This window comes from Akebia trifoliata, chromosome 15 (genome assembly GCF_017979445.1).
Source record: "Akebia trifoliata isolate Shusen 1 chromosome 15, ASM1797944v1, whole genome shotgun sequence".
Classification (NCBI taxonomy): domain Eukaryota; kingdom Viridiplantae; phylum Streptophyta; class Magnoliopsida; order Ranunculales; family Lardizabalaceae; genus Akebia; species Akebia trifoliata.
The window spans coordinates 2,659,754-2,675,385 of record NC_141389.1 but is presented as its reverse complement, the minus strand read 5'-3'; the positions used below and the strand labels follow the sequence as shown (position 1 = coordinate 2,675,385).

Below are 15,632 nucleotides of genomic sequence, written 5' to 3'. Positions count from 1 at the left end.
TTTTTTGCTCTCCGTGGCCCATGAATTTTTGAGCCCAAATCTTTGCGGTAGGGCTGGCAATAGGTCGGGTTTGGGTCGGTTGAAGTTAAAGCCAATTATCCATATCCGACTTTATACCCACTTATGCTAAGGATATCCATATCCGACTATTTTCAAGTGGATATATATATATATATATATATATATATATATATATATATATATTATTGTGAAGATGATGGAAAAATCTTAATTTTGGATTATACATATATTTTATTGTGAATTTATCATATTAAACTCAGATAAATGGATATTCGGACTAGATATAATGCCTATCCATAGCCAACCCTAAAATATTCGGATAAAAATAATTGCGGATAAATTTACCTGAATTCATAATCGGATAAAAAAGTGTACCCATACTCAATAACTTGGGTAGTAGGATGAGTCAGGTAAGAGGATATTATCCGATCCATTGCCAGCCCTAGGTAGGACTGTCAATGAATCGGATCAAATACGATCCAGATTAGGAATTTGGAGACACATCATGTATTTGAAAGTAAATAAATGATGTTTATGTATAGTACATATTTTATTTATATTTGTCTTACATTGTATTCATACATGAAATGAGATTATATGGACCGACCCATATGTACCGCATGGGCTTGTGGCACCCAAAAAATAAGATCAGATACAACATGGATAGAGAGCATAAAATTTTATGGACTCCCAAAAAAATTGAAAAAAATCAAAATCAAAATCAAGATCTAACCCATAAAAAGAATTTTTTTTTTAAATTTTGGGAGCAAATATGAGAATCAAGATGTTATTTTCATCAACCCTGATTGTTAGTACAGATAATTTCATCAAATTGGATCAATTCTGACAAACTCAATTTTGTGCCTCAAATATATATATATATATAAATGTATGAGTTAGAGACTTTTAAAGTAATCGGTATGAATTACCAACGGTTTGTACCTTTTATATGATCAAATTTCAATAGTTGGAGGATACATTTCATGGGGCAAAGAAATATGCGGCAAAAGCATGCTTTAGAGAATAATATTCGACAACAAAAAAAGACAGCCCTGGCAGTAGAGAAGATTTCAGTTGTGTAGGAATTTCTTTTCTTTATTCTACAACTGAAAAGCTCTATTTGCGATGGCATTTCAGAACGGTGCAGCAATCACCACTAGCTCTAAAAGGATCCACAAGGCTTGCAGGTCCAATCTCACGATTCTGACTGCTCTTGGTTCCGAGAAATAAAGCGAACTACTTGCTTCCCAAGGTCCAAGGTCGTGTCTTTGCCATCATCCAGACGAACAGCGGCCAAAACAGATTTGCCTTCGATCACGCCAGTTATCACTCCCTTGTGCCTACAAGACAGGTAACATGTATGTATGAGTCCGACTAGCCTTACTTAGTAAGATTTCAACTCTTACTAAGGGTCATTGACCTTAACTTTGTGGCATCCAAAAATATGAACCAATGTCACGGGTTGTAGAGGACAAAATTCTATCAACTTTGAAAAAAAAAATGTTATTTTTCACAAAAAAATGTTATTTTTCACCAAAAAATTTTAATTTAAATTTGGGAGTCACATGGAAGTTCGGTAGCCATCCATTTTCAAAACCTTGGATGGGGTGTGGGATTTGCCAATGTGGCAATCCATTCGAGCAAAACAACCCTTAGTAAGACTTAAAATCTTACTAAGTTTGTAAGGAAAGTGAGTTTCTATATATATATTTAGCCTGCACTGCATCTGCATTTATTTTCGACAAATTTTGGAAAAACATGAATGATCTTAAGTTCACAATTTCATGGAAGTCAGAATCATCTCAAACTCACCAGGAATTGTCAGATGTGTGATTAACTTCGACTCTCTTTCCAATAGCATCCTTACCCAACTTCTTTAGTATCCAGTTAGCCTCCATGACCTCATTTATTGGGTTGTCTTGATGCACTTGTGTGCCATCCTCATCTTTCCTCACTTGAGATTCCTCCAATGAAGGTGATGACGGTCTCTTTCTTTTCGACCTCTGGCCTTTGATGGAACTCCTCTCGTCCTCGCTGTGAGGAATGCACGAACTCTGGTTGTCGAGATAAGGATTCTTGAATTTTAACTTCAGTAATGGTTTGGGGTCTTTAGGCAATGAAGCCAAAACAGAGATTGTATGTGCATGGTTATCGTGGCTTTCCCCGTGTACATTTTGGGCATTTGGTGTGCCTTTTGAATGCCTCCTCAGGGCAAACTCGTCATTTCCAAATGTTGGGGTTTCAGTTATAGGATCTACACTTGTGCTTCTTTCAGTGCTCCTCTCTGGTAAAACATGAGTCTTTCCCATGGCAGTAGACTCGTATCCCGGTGTAACTTTTTGCAGCTTTATCAAACCACTTTCCTGGCCTCTATTCTTCGAACCTTTTAACAGATTTGCATTATCAAGGTTCTCTCCTGCAAATGTATAAGCGTTTAATGATTTTTTTTTTCTTTGTTGATTGAATAAAAAGCACAAATGGCTAATCTATTAATCTATTGGGAAACAAAAATCAGAGAAAATTTAAATTTGGGAGTCACACGAAAAGAATAACACCCCAAGAATAACACCAATGAACAAGTCTTATTCATCCGTTGGGAGAATTTTTCAGAAGAAAATGTTATGTAGAAGCCTGGCTTACGAGTAAAAAGGCATCGTAAGAGCAACTCCAACTGGTCTCTAAAACTCTAAATTTAGAGATAGAGATGGCCGAACCTAACTCCAACCGGTCTCTAATATAGAGAAACCCCCTCGAAATCACTGTTCACATCTCCAAAAATATAGAGAAGTTGAGAAATTTTAGAGGGCCTCTCTCTAAATCACTATTCATCTTTTTTAAATACTGATTTTGTCCCCACTTTTTTCATAAATGCTATTTTTGACCTTTTTTAATGGGACATGTTTTAAATACAATTTTTTGTCCCTTTCACTTCTCAAAATCTTCAAGTGAATGAATAGTATTGTAGAGAAGGGGCCGGGGTGGAGTTCAACTTGGTTCGGAGACGATTAGAGAAGATGCCAATTCTCGAGGAAAAATTTAGAGACATGGGTAGGAATTGCTCTAAAGCAGAACAGACTTCTGCAGACACGTGTCAACTACCAACTGTCATCGGAAACTTGAATTAAGCAAAGCCTTTACCGTCAAAATAGCTGCTTATTCCTTCCTGTCTCTTAACCATATGCTTCATATCATTGACCTTTTGATGGCTTGTATCTTCACTGCCTCCTGTTCATAAAAAATTACCAAATAATATAAAAACAACTGTAAGTACACAAGGAAAATGAATATTTTCAAAAAGAAGGAACATTTCAGATAAAGAATATAAAAAGGGAACTTTCAAATTAATCGTACTTGCAGGTAACTGAGGCTTTGGGGAACATTGCTTAGCCAAAAAAAAGAGGTATTGGGGAACATAGACTGCATTGAAATCGTTTGAAGATGATTTCAGCATTGGAGGTGAAAGTAAAGATTTCTGTCAAAGATGGACGTGGTGTTACACTAGTGTCACTATTTTTTTATATATACATATAAATTTATTGCTAAGAAGAGAGAGAGACAAAAACGACTGCCTGGAGCACACAGACTCCCACCTAAAAACAAAATCTTCAAAATAAATACCGCTTTAAACTCAACAAAAAAGTTTACATGAAAAGAATAACACCCCAAGAACCGACAATCTAATATAAAAGCTATGGTCACGTAGAACAAGTACTTTGGTGCATGCCTCATGCCAAAAAATTGTTCAAAAATCCAGGGTGTACCTATGATAAATGTTTTATTCAAATTTTCCCGAGGGCCCTTTGTTTGTATTTAGTCTTATTATAAAATATTTACCAATAAAAGAGGAAATGGGCAAAGTCTCCAATCTTCAAGATATAAACTCCTTGACTTTATGAATAGGCTATGATGTTTTATCATTCTCTAAGTGTGGATGAACAATATGTCCAAATCCCTTAGACTTTTGCAGGAGAAAGAAACAAAAGATAGTAGATGTACTCGTCAAAAAAAATAAAAAAATAGTAGATGTGTCCTTGAGATGTTTTGGTCATGTACAACAAAGATCATATAACAGTCCCAATTAGAAGGGAACGTGCAAGTTGAAGATTCCATAAGTGCGGGGGGGAAGATAAAAAATGGTGTAGATAGCATAGTGAAAGAAGATTTGCGGACTCGATAATTAAAAAAAGACTTGGCTTTTAATAGAATTGAATGGGAGGATAGGATTCATTCAGCTGACACCAAAATTTTGGATTACACTTTGAAAAGAGAGGATAGAATTTTGAAAAAGTGACTATAGCCCATTGAAAACTTAGATATCCATGATAACTTATCATCGAGCAGTGGTACAATCAAGGGAACAATAAACCCAAGGAAAAAAGATAGATATCCACCATATATGCAGACGGCCACTGATTTAAAACATATGACTGAAACTTTTGGTGCTCTTGTAGATAAGAAGGCCTCCTTCATGAGCATAACGGATGCGGAAATATTGGAAAGGAAACAGATTAGGTGAACATAAAAAAACAAATTATTTTATTGTGTCTTTTTATCTCTATAACCACCTTGTATTTTGTCAACTTTTGTTTTTTTTTTATTAAGCATAGACACTTTGGTAAAAGAAGACAAGAAAGACTACTTACTAGTTAGCATGTAAAAATGATCACATACCATTAGAAGAAGATGTTAAATTGTGCTCTCTGTGACAACTTGAAGTTTCGGACCTCGGAGGGTTAGTTATATATCTATTTCTTCCACCGAGATGTATAACTAGTTTTGTTCCTTTCACAGTCTCCGACTTGCTAGCATGTTTTTCAGTACCTTCCCCCGTGTTCAAACCATGTAATTTACTATTCTTAATCTGGATAACTTTGGGGACCTTAACTTCATTATTCGTCACAACCTCGTCAATGAAATTTTGCTTCACAATTCCCGCCTGATTAATAGAGCATGCCTCCCTAGCATTGCCTGGATTCCCGATAATAGGAGATGAAAACATCTCTTGCCCTTCACTTCTATACGAATCAATCTGACAGCCTTTTTTCTTTCCATACTGTTTTTTCGAGAACTTCTTCTCATATTCCTTAGTTTTCTTTGCTGCTTTATAATCTGACCCTTTGACAGAAAACTTCAACGTACGTCCATACTCTTGTTTCGATATAACGGGATTGTATTCGTCATCGTTCAAATACTGTGAAACAGAAAATTTGTCTTCTTGAGAGGGCAATCCAGAAGCAGCCCTCAAGCTTGCAATTAGACCTTGATCAGCTTTGTCTCTCCTTCTCCAAATCTCTTGAACAGCATCATCAGGATCCCTGACCTGGCCAGTACGTAAAAAACCCTTCATATTAGTAAGAGATACAATGGACCTCTCCACCCAAAATGATCACATAGGGCTGCAACCTGGGCAGGCTGGCCCTAACTCAACCCGATTGATGGGCGAGCCTCGGCCGAGTTATGTGGAAGATGAGTTGAGCCTGGGTTAGAATTTCTCAACCCGATTTCAATTTGGGTTGAGCTCGGGTTGAGGGTACGAGCAACCCAATTCAACCCGATGCTATATCGGTATATATAAATATTTTTATATTAATTATAGATTTTTTTATTTAGCTTTTGTATTCCATCTTATTATTAAGACTCGTCGACAATTAGTGTGAACTTTGGTTTAGCATGGTTTTTCTAAATATTCTCTGAATGATGGATTTGATGATTCTATGCGATTTTTGTTTTTGATATTTAATATCTTTCTTTTTTTAAATATAAAATTTAGTTGCGATCAAAATGAAATTAGGGTAATTCCACAAGCCCAACCTGACCAAACTGTCCAAAATTTCCTAACTCGGGCTAACCCGAACTCAACCCGATTTTAGAAGATCAAGCTCGAGTTGAGCTTGGGTTAGTGAACTTAGGCCCGATGGTCGGATTGAGTTGAGCTCGGGTTGAGGGTTCTGCTACTTGGGTGGAGACTGGGTTTACCCTCCAACCTGCCCAGGTTGCAGGCCTACTATCACATAAGCTAAACATACCTGGTAACTGTCTCCACGACATGCAGCGCACTTGTAATATAGATTTCCATCAGCCTGAAACTGCAGATACCTTTCATCGCTGCACAATGTATATAAACAAATTGTAAGTTATAACTAAGGATCTTTTTCGTTGTGGTCGGTATTAGAAACAATGAATCTAGAAATAAAGATTGAGATTGAAAACTAGCTTTACCTGTTCAAAAAATACAGGAAACAATTACTTAGAAAGAATCACATAGACAAGTAAGCCCACAAAATCCATAAGAAAATTGAAGTAGAGCAAGAGCAGAGTTTTTAAACCCAACACTATCCTTGATGTGGTCTAATTTAAAAAAAAAAATTACTAAAAGACATTCGTACATTTGTTAACAGGATCAAAGATGAGTGAACCAAAGGCAAAGAGATAGATGGTGTGAAAGAGAAGCCAAAGCATTGAATCTCTAGTTTCCAAGATTGAAGAAAATTTCTTATAGGAAATGCGTACAACAGACACTGTCCAAAAGAACGGCACCTATGTAAAATAGACACGAACATGTGCACCAACTTCCATAAGAAGTTTCAGATACCACGACCCTCACAAACCCAGTTTAAGGTGCCACACCCGTACAGCTTTTTAAATATATGAAGGGCTTTATTTCTTAAAATACATTTTCAAATCATGCTACTTGAAACCCCATAGAGACAACCCAAGGAAAGAACATGGAAAACACCCTATATTCGCAAGATGCTGAAGATTGGTAACCTCTCCAAACCCAAACACCTTAATTTTTGAAAAGTTGATGGCTAAACAAGATACTGCATGACCTCTAAGGAAACCAAGCTGACTTTGAAATGCAACTAAGAAGAAAAGATTGTTGTTGGTGGACTGAAGGTGGGAACCTTAGGGCGACCTTCCTTAAAACCAAACCCAACAACATAACTGCACCCCAACCATTCCTTAACAATCTCATTTCATGTCTATCTAAACCTTGTGGCTCTTCTCAGTCCTTGATTTTGCATATTGACCCTAACTATTGTTCTCTTATCCCCAACTATTTCTTTCCACCTTAAATTGCATAAAAAAAATATTATACTCTCACATCAGGATCTTCAATTTTGTGGTATTGGACCAAACGCATTTTGGTGCTTTGTTGAATACATTCGAAGTTACAAGCCACTCCCCCACCATCACACCCCCACCTACTCCCGCTTCATGCAACTAAGCTCAGTGTTCAACAGCTAAAGATATGCAACTCTCGGCTGATGAACAGAAAAAGAGTTTCCAAAGATTTTTACATCACCTCAGCCAAGGATTTCCTTTCTGCTTTGTCGTCATAAGTCTTTCTGAATTTTGAGAGCAAGAAGTCGAACTACAAGAAAGCTTTCTTTATTTTTATCGATAACCAATCCATTTTCAAATATAGTTGGAAGACTTTCCCCAAGAAATGGTTACATAAAACGGAAAGATCGGAACATGGGAAAAGATCTGATACCAATACGGACTACCCATTTCAATTGTTGTGCTTTCTTAAATTGCATACCAATACAACGGTTCAAGCTTCGATCAATATTTGCGGAGTTTCTGTTCAAGCAGCTGTTTTGAACATTGGTGAAATTTCAGGAAACTTCTGGGCTTCATACTAGTTACAAAATATTGTGACCAACGGTATTTTGACCAAAATTTTGAGATTTCCTTTTAGTTTCAGACAAGACCAGCACCACTAAAACTATGCGTAGTAAGTCCATAGTAAAAATACATATCTTCAAAACACCTAGAACTGATTTTTTTTTTGCTTATCGTGGGTATTCCTAACCTTCGGGTGAGACTAATCCCACGGTCACACACACAGTCACCACGGAAAGTCCTAAGTACAACTGGTTGAATCGAGGGTCAACCAGACCCTGGAGGGTGACCCCAAGGAATTCATTGCTTCGTGGGTTTCAAACACTTGACCTACCCTTCTTGAGGAACTTATCAAGGCTTGGCTTGCCACTAGGCCAAACCCTTGGGGTTAGAGCTGAATTTAAATACAATGAATATGAATAAAACACTGACAATGAGAATGCAACAAAATAATCAACTGCAGTCGCAGTTAAGAACAATAGTAGGGAAAAACCTGATGCCATCACATTGACAGTGCACCCAGCGCTCACAAACATCACAGCAAACCATTGGTGTTAACTCTGAATCTCTATAAACCTACAAATAAAAGGAGGGAAATCTAGTCAACTTCTTCAAAGCTGACAAAAGAGGTTAAATGTACCTTCAATATTTACAGGCATAATTTTAGAGGGGCACTTCATGAGAGAAAGAAAAAGATCATAAAGAAATAAAGAAGTATTCAACAATAAAACCTTCCCATACCATTAAAAAGTTTAAATTCAATGGTGATGCATCTGCAAAAGATGAAGCATCAAACCGAAAAATTCTATCTATGAGTACATCACCAAGTTTATATTTAAAATGTGACCAGAAATAAGAGCAACTCCAACCCACATCTCTAAACTTTTCCTCCAAATTGGCATCTTCTCTAAATTTAGAGAAGATGCTCACCTCTGAATCAGTTTGAACTCCAACCAACACCTGCTCTAAAATACTATTCATCCTTTAAAACACTATTCATTCACTTTCAAAAGTATAAAAGAGAAGGGGACAAAAATGGTATTTAAAACATGTTCCATGAAAAGAGAAGGTCAAAACAGGTTGGAGCTGCTCTAATAAAAGCCCAAAGATTTTCATTATTCTGGCCAAAAATATGCATATGGTACCTTCAAACAAACAGGGCAGTAATTCCCCTTCACAAACAACCTCCCACAAGCATCGCAGCATGTGTGTCCTAGAAACCATCTATAAGATCAAAGAATAGAGAGTTAATTCATAATCATACCAACAACCAACCCAATGACTATGGTTCAAACACCCCAATGTAACAAGGTGACAACTCATTTTATATGCAAAAGCAATACCTAGTACTTGGGCCATTTCCAGGAACAGTGGACCCACAGCTGTGACACCTTGTATGTTCTGGGCACAAATATGGTCCATTGGTAACATTCTGAAATATCCCAATAAGGAAAAAAAATTGTTATTTAGATTATAACAATGAAAGGCCAGGGGTAGTAAATAAACAACCCACCTTGTGAGGAGGATGCTGACAGTAGCAATGGTAGGCGCCATCACACCTTTTACAGAACATGAACTTGGTTGGATCACCGGTTCTTCGGCATATCTAGAAAAAACATAATGCATTATATGTGTTAATACATGTTTTATGTAAAGGGACTAGTTAAACAGCTTATAAACTAATAAAGCAAACCTAGCCATTCATCAGTGAGAATTAAATTCCTCGGTTTTCTCAAGCGAATATGAATTTCCATTTTTCATTATGCACCCCATCCTCCCTCTTACACCACCTCTTATCACTCCACTTAACACTCTAGTCCATAAATTTTGCCTGCTCCACATGTATGGGTAGCTTAAATGTACACTCAAAAAAGATTTGTTGACCAAATTTTGTTATAACATCACAAACACATTGAGTCTAGTCCAACACTTCCAGGATTTAAGTGGAGAAGTAAGACAAGTAGTTGATAATAATGCATCCTTCGGCTGTCATGCAAATACATTCCTCTAAACTACTTCGCCATGCAAAAATAATTTCAAAGTATAAAAAAAAATTTACAAAAGAACTCGAGAGATGATGATCAGTTCTCTAATGTAACCCTTGAAAGCAAGGATCGGTTAAACTTTGATGTATGAAAGAAACCAATAAATTGATTATATGCAGCATGGCAACAACAATTACCTCACAAGTTCTACAAGAGGGGCAGACCCATGAACTCAAATGGAATAGATCTGCAAATAATTCCGTGAGAATAAGTTATTAGAGCAGAAGTAATTAGAATTATGAGGTCTATTAAATAACGATTAGAGATAGCAGTCAAGGGACCTCTATATTGAGCCCAACTTTTGAGGCAGCTCCTATGATACTTCTTGCTGCAAATTTTGCATGCAAGCATCTTAACTTCTCTTTGACTTCCTTCATTTTCTCCTTGAAAGCACATCCGACACATTACTTTAACAGTGGAAGAACCCTGGTCTTCTCCAACAAGATTTTGGATTGTTTCTCCAAAGATATCCTGAGGTCACGACAAAAAATAAATAAATCAATCAAACACACCAAATCAAATAAGCAGCAGATCAAAACAAGATTATATTTTAAAATGTTGCATAAATAACTTTCCTAAATATGAAAACAATAGTGGCGTTGATGGCTAGTTTATATTGTATAAACCCAAATATACAGATGGTTCAAGAAGACATTATTTGAAATGGTCAAATTGAACGATGAGGTGGGCGGGGAAAGAACTAAAGATCCACTGTTATCATCCCGAGAGATAATAGCTTTACTTTCCACACCATTATCACCTAGGCATTTTCAATGTATTGGTTGAGTTCTTATTAAATGGTATTAGAGCTAGCACCACATCTCGACCTAGGGAACCAAAAAGAAGAGTGACATAATGGAAGTTATCACAAAGTGGGCCACTATGAACATTAGCGGAAGGGCAGAACCGGATAAAAGACCAGGCTCCACGGAATGGGCTGCCACGGACATCAAATGCAGAGAGTCGTGGTGTGTTACAACCTAAGAGCATCTCCAACCGGTCTCTAAAACTCTAAATATAGAGGGAGAGATGTCCGAACACAACTTCAACCGGTCCCTATTCTAGAGAAACCCCCTTTATATCACTGTTCACATCTTCAAATATAGAGATCTGGATAAATTGTGAAGAGTGTCTCTAAATCACTATTCACCTTTTTAAATACCTATTTTATCGCCCTTGCCCATAAATGTCATTTTTGACCTTCTCTTTTCATGGAACATGTTTTCAATACCATTTTTGTCCCCTTCTCTTTTCAACTCTTTCCAAGTGAATGAATAGTGTTCTAGCGAAGGGGTTGGTTGGAGTTCAAAATGGATCGGAGGTGAGCATCTTCTTCAAAGAAAAATTTATAGACATGGGTTGCAGATGCTTTAAGAGACTTTAACTTTCTGCACCATTACCATCTTTGTGCTTTAGGTGCATTGGTTAGGTTCTTATCAACCAAATACTATATTAAACCTCTTTTATTTCATTTCAATTCTTTATCTTTTTGATAATTCAACAATTACTATTCCAATAAATTATCCACCTTTAAATGCTATCAATATAAGCCAACTAAAATGATTCTTCCAATAACAATTCTACCCATCAATTGATATCATTGCAAACAAACAAATAAATAAAAAGAAGGTTAAGCTATTTGAGTACTCGTAATTGGCTTCCATGTATTCAACACCATATGATCTCAGAAATTTAGAAAAAAATGAACATATCTCAAATTTCCAAAATTCACAGAAAAATATATAAATTGGAGGGGAAAAAGCCTCACCACCACCAAGCTTCCCATTTCAAACGTCCGAGCATAATCCTCGGCCACCATCGAAACCTCAGCCCCTCTCTTCTGCAATGCAGCCCGCTTCGACTGCACTGACAAATACTCCTCCCCATCCCCACCACCACCATAACTATCTCCTCTTCCAAACCCATCTATCACTTGCGGTGGAGGCGGAGGAGTCCGCACAATCCGAGGGACCAAAATCTGCACAGTAGTCTTCTCCTTAGCCCTAACCAACCACGGATCATTCAAGAACTCTTCAACCCTAGAAATCTCCTCTAAGAAATCTTTCCTCCCTTTTTCACTCTGAATCTTTTGAGGAAATCCAAGAGTGCAGAAACAGATGCGTTGGCTGTAAAACGAATTCAAACAAATTATTATCGCTATTATTAAAACCAATTAAGAAAGATCGAAAGATAATTGAAAGCGAGATGACAAAATCTTCGCTAAAGTTGGTGAAGGTTTAGATAAATTTAGAGGAGGTTTTAGTGTGAGTGGAATAACGATTAACGAACCATGTAATTGGGCACGCGACGTGAAAGGCCATCAGATTATCAGATTTGATTGGTAATTTTCGCGGGGTTTTTTGTTTTTTTTTTTCCAATTTTTTGAAAAAATTAAAAAAAAAAAATTGTATATTTTAGAGAGGAAAAAAAACTGAATGTAGGCGAGTTAGGGTTTCTATTTATTTATTTACCAGAAATTTAGGAGTGAAAATTAATGGGTCATCGCTTTTGACTCGGAGAGATAAATAGATCCGAAATCTAAAATCCAATATCCGAACCCAAATATAAGTCTACCACGTTTTTATCAATTGGTGAATATTTGAGGGTGGTTTTGTTAACATGTGGCCTAAGGGCACACGTTAAGGTACAATAAATACACTTGGGAGATTTAATTTTGTACCAAAAATGCCAAAAAATGTTTTTTTTTTACCAAAATACCTTCTTATGTTTATTCCCAAGGTGTATTTCTTGCACTTTAACGTGTGCCCCCTATTCGAGATTAGGGGTGTCAATGGGTACCCATTTAATCGGAATCAAAAATCTTGATTCCGGATTTTTTTTTTATTGGGATTGAGTAGAGCTACTTTTAAAATGGAACCGAACTGATAGGAACCAGAACCATTAGGTTCTATCCAATGGATACCTGTGAGTACCCAAAATCGATTTATTTTGTCATTTCTTTTCATAATATAGATGATTTAAGGTATTTAATTTTTTATTCAAAATAATGCATCTTATATAAAATTCTTCAATTTTTCATATAAATTATTGATTGGATCTTAAAATGAGATACTCTTCTAAAAATTTATTACTTTTAACAAAGATACATTTTTAAATAAATTTTTTTTTTTTAAATCAATAATTTGTATCTTTAGTATACCAAACTATAACTTAATTAATAATTTTGTTTATAAAATATTAATTTTTTGAAAGGATTTTTTTATAATGATTTGCAATACTTTTTTTCTCATTCGATTCTTGAGAATCGGAACCAATAGGTACCCGTGATTTTTGGAGGTTCCGGTTTCATTTATTTTGGAATCCCTATTCGAGATGAGTTATGAAAATCCAACTCACTTTTTTGTAAGCTCTCTTTAGAGAGCCATAAATCCTTTGCTTTGCTTCGGGATACACAAGGAGATATCTTTATGGTTTTCTATGATTCTGTGAAGGGAGTCAGATTATTATGACTCATTTGAGATACCTCCGTGTTTTCAAAGCAAAAAACATAACCCCTTGACCTCGGTCTTCTATGATTAACTATTGATAAAATGACAGATTAATCTCATGATAATCTTGTTGATTAAGATAAGTGAAGTGGTAATTAATTACCACCAAAACCATCTAAAAAAGGATAAGGTCATACTCCAATCAAAGAAAATTACGCAATTATGTGTATCTTGGGGGAGTGAACAATGAAATCCATAAGGAGTTATCTCAAAATCTTGAAGATAATTTACTCCCTTATCCATTAATGATCATGATTGATAAGACACCATAAAGTTTAAATTACCTTTAAGACCTCCATCATAAAAGATAAAAGTAGTCCACTTTGATTGTCTTGCAAATATCACCAATTAGAGGTTTTGGAGCATAATGTATCACCATGATCTCATGAAAAGTTTGGAATAACCATGGGGTCTAAGGCAAATCCATCCAAGGTTTCTCACTTGGAAAGCTTTATCAAAGAGTCGTGATAATCTGACACTCCAAGTGGTGTACTCTCCCATCCACCCCTAACGTGGCATGTGTTAGAATCATATATATTTTCATTGAGATACACAACTGCACATATTTGTCACGTTTGTATGGGGGAGTATGCCACATGAAGGTGTTAGATTATCATTATTCTTTATCAAATTCTCTTCTCAAAATATTTCTTTTACTCTCAAAAACTCCTTCCATCCTTGGATAATTCTATTGAAGACTTAAGACCTTAAAAAGAAGAAGAAAGTCCAAAGTAAATTAACCAACAATACTAGTTTTATTTGCATTATGCTTCCCACTGCTATGCCCCTCAATCCTTTTTCAGTTTTTTTGTGTGTGTGTTAATTAGAGCCTTAATTCACTGAGTTTGTATCCCATCTAGCAACCCAATCAAACTTGTTTGCAATTAAACCTCCATGTGAGACTTGAATGAGAGGATGGATAGAAACCTCTAGGACCATTTTAGAATCCAACTTTATTCAATTTAAAGCACTTTAATGACATTTTCATATAATTTAGGCATCAAAAATGCTAATGCCAGCCTTGAACTTGCAAGAAAATTGATTTTTTGTCTTTTGTTTTTGTTTTTTGTTTTTTTCCAAACGAGAGATGAACATGACCGGAAAAAATTTGTGGACCAAGCAAGGTCAAATGCAAAAGATTGGGCACCATTGTAAGTCTATAATAAGCTCCATAAGATTATTTCCATTCATTCATATAATTACCAAGATCCCAAATAATCTCTACTTAAGGTTATATTTGGATTGTGAGAAATGGAGAGAAAAGAAATTCATTAACGCTGTGTTTGGATTGAGGGAAGGGGAGGGAAGAGAAACTCATTAAGGGAAGGGAAGGGAAGGGAAGAGAAGACTAGTTTCTCTTCATCTTGTTTGGATTGAAAGAGAAAAGAAGAGAAAGAATCAAGTTTCTTCTGTTTGGTTAGGATTCATAAGAGAAGAGAAGAGAAATTATTCTTGTTAAATGACTATTATACCCTTCATAGTCTAAAGAATAAAATTCTATTTGTACAATAATACAAAATATAAACACTTAAACTCATTTGTAAAGAATATGATAAATATTTATCTTTCAACCAAATATCATAATAAGAAATTATTTTTAGTCCAAATGACTATTATACCCTTCATAGTCTACAAATAACCATTGCACTTAAAATTAATAGTAAATTTCTTTATTTAGAAAAAATTACTTAAGGGACCCTCGCAGAAGGATTTTTTTTAATATCGAATTCACTACTATTTATTGACAAGTTCACTTTTTGTTTACTGGCGAACTCGATGCTTTTTAAATTACTATCAAGTTCATCATTTTTTCAAACAAAAAGTTGTGAGCTTGACATTAATAAAACCCACCCATTTCCAATTTTCGAGTTTTTTCGACTAAAGAACCAAGCCAACCCTAATTTACCTCTTGAGGAGAAGAAAGCAATAAAAGGTCAACTATGGCATTGATGTTGTAGCAATCCTCGATGCCAATGTCACTCTCACTGATCTCCCTCACATCCTTTACAACCTCCAATTCAATACAACCATAAATGCCAATGCAGTTGGATTGAAGGGTGTGATTGTCAATGTCAAATCTCTTATATGGGGAGAGGTTAAAGATGTGGGATCAATTGGAGAAGTGTTTGATGTTATCTTAGGTTTTAATGTTGTTTACTACGATTACTTCTTTGAAGCTCTTCTTAATATACTTCGATTGTTCTTAAATGGAGACAATGATGTCATGTTCTTGATGGCTCTTCTGAAGAGGTGTTTTGATTCCATTTACTTCAAAAAGGCAAGGAAGATGTTTGAAGTTCAGAAGATTCACTTGGATCCTCTATCACCTGGATCTCAAATTGGTGTTGTGGTTTACATTTTTGCCAAGAAACATAAAACAATGTCTGTTCAATGATCATTTTAAGTGATTTTGATAAAGGATAAGATC

The 15,632-nt window shown here is 35.8% G+C and overlaps 2 protein-coding genes across 4 annotated transcripts; one reads left to right on the top strand and one right to left on the bottom strand.

The window, feature by feature from the left end:
• Window positions 1–942: 942 nt before the first annotated feature.
• LOC147383898 (uncharacterized) lies at window positions 943–12,137 on the bottom strand. 3 transcript variants are annotated; one of them, XM_086426376.1, is made up of 14 exons: window positions 11,985–12,137; window positions 11,464–11,821; window positions 9,977–10,166; window positions 9,833–9,882; window positions 9,164–9,256; window positions 8,994–9,082; window positions 8,796–8,874; window positions 8,144–8,226; window positions 6,048–6,126; window positions 4,693–5,341; window positions 3,373–3,438; window positions 3,160–3,246; window positions 1,834–2,437; window positions 943–1,361 (listed from the first exon to the last, which is right to left on the bottom strand). In XM_086426376.1, exons 1-14 carry the CDS (start codon window positions 12,014–12,016, stop codon window positions 1,217–1,219), a joined length of 2,604 nt encoding a protein of 867 aa, XP_086282502.1. In that variant the 5' UTR covers window positions 12,017–12,137; the 3' UTR covers window positions 943–1,216. The 3 variants fall into 3 exon arrangements, with proteins under 3 accessions (XP_086282502.1, XP_086282503.1, XP_086282504.1); XM_086426377.1 differs by lacking the exon at window positions 3,373–3,438; XM_086426378.1 differs by lacking the exon at window positions 3,373–3,438 and having other exon boundaries at window positions 3,160–3,243.
• A 2,154-nt stretch (window positions 12,138–14,291) lies between these two features.
• On the top strand, window positions 14,292–15,599 carry LOC147383897 (uncharacterized). The gene is made up of 2 exons (XM_086426224.1): window positions 14,292–14,355; window positions 15,163–15,599. The coding sequence occupies exons 1-2, from the start codon at window positions 14,292–14,294 to the stop codon at window positions 15,597–15,599; spliced, it is 501 nt and encodes a 166-aa protein (XP_086282350.1).
• Window positions 15,600–15,632: the final 33 nt, after the last annotated feature.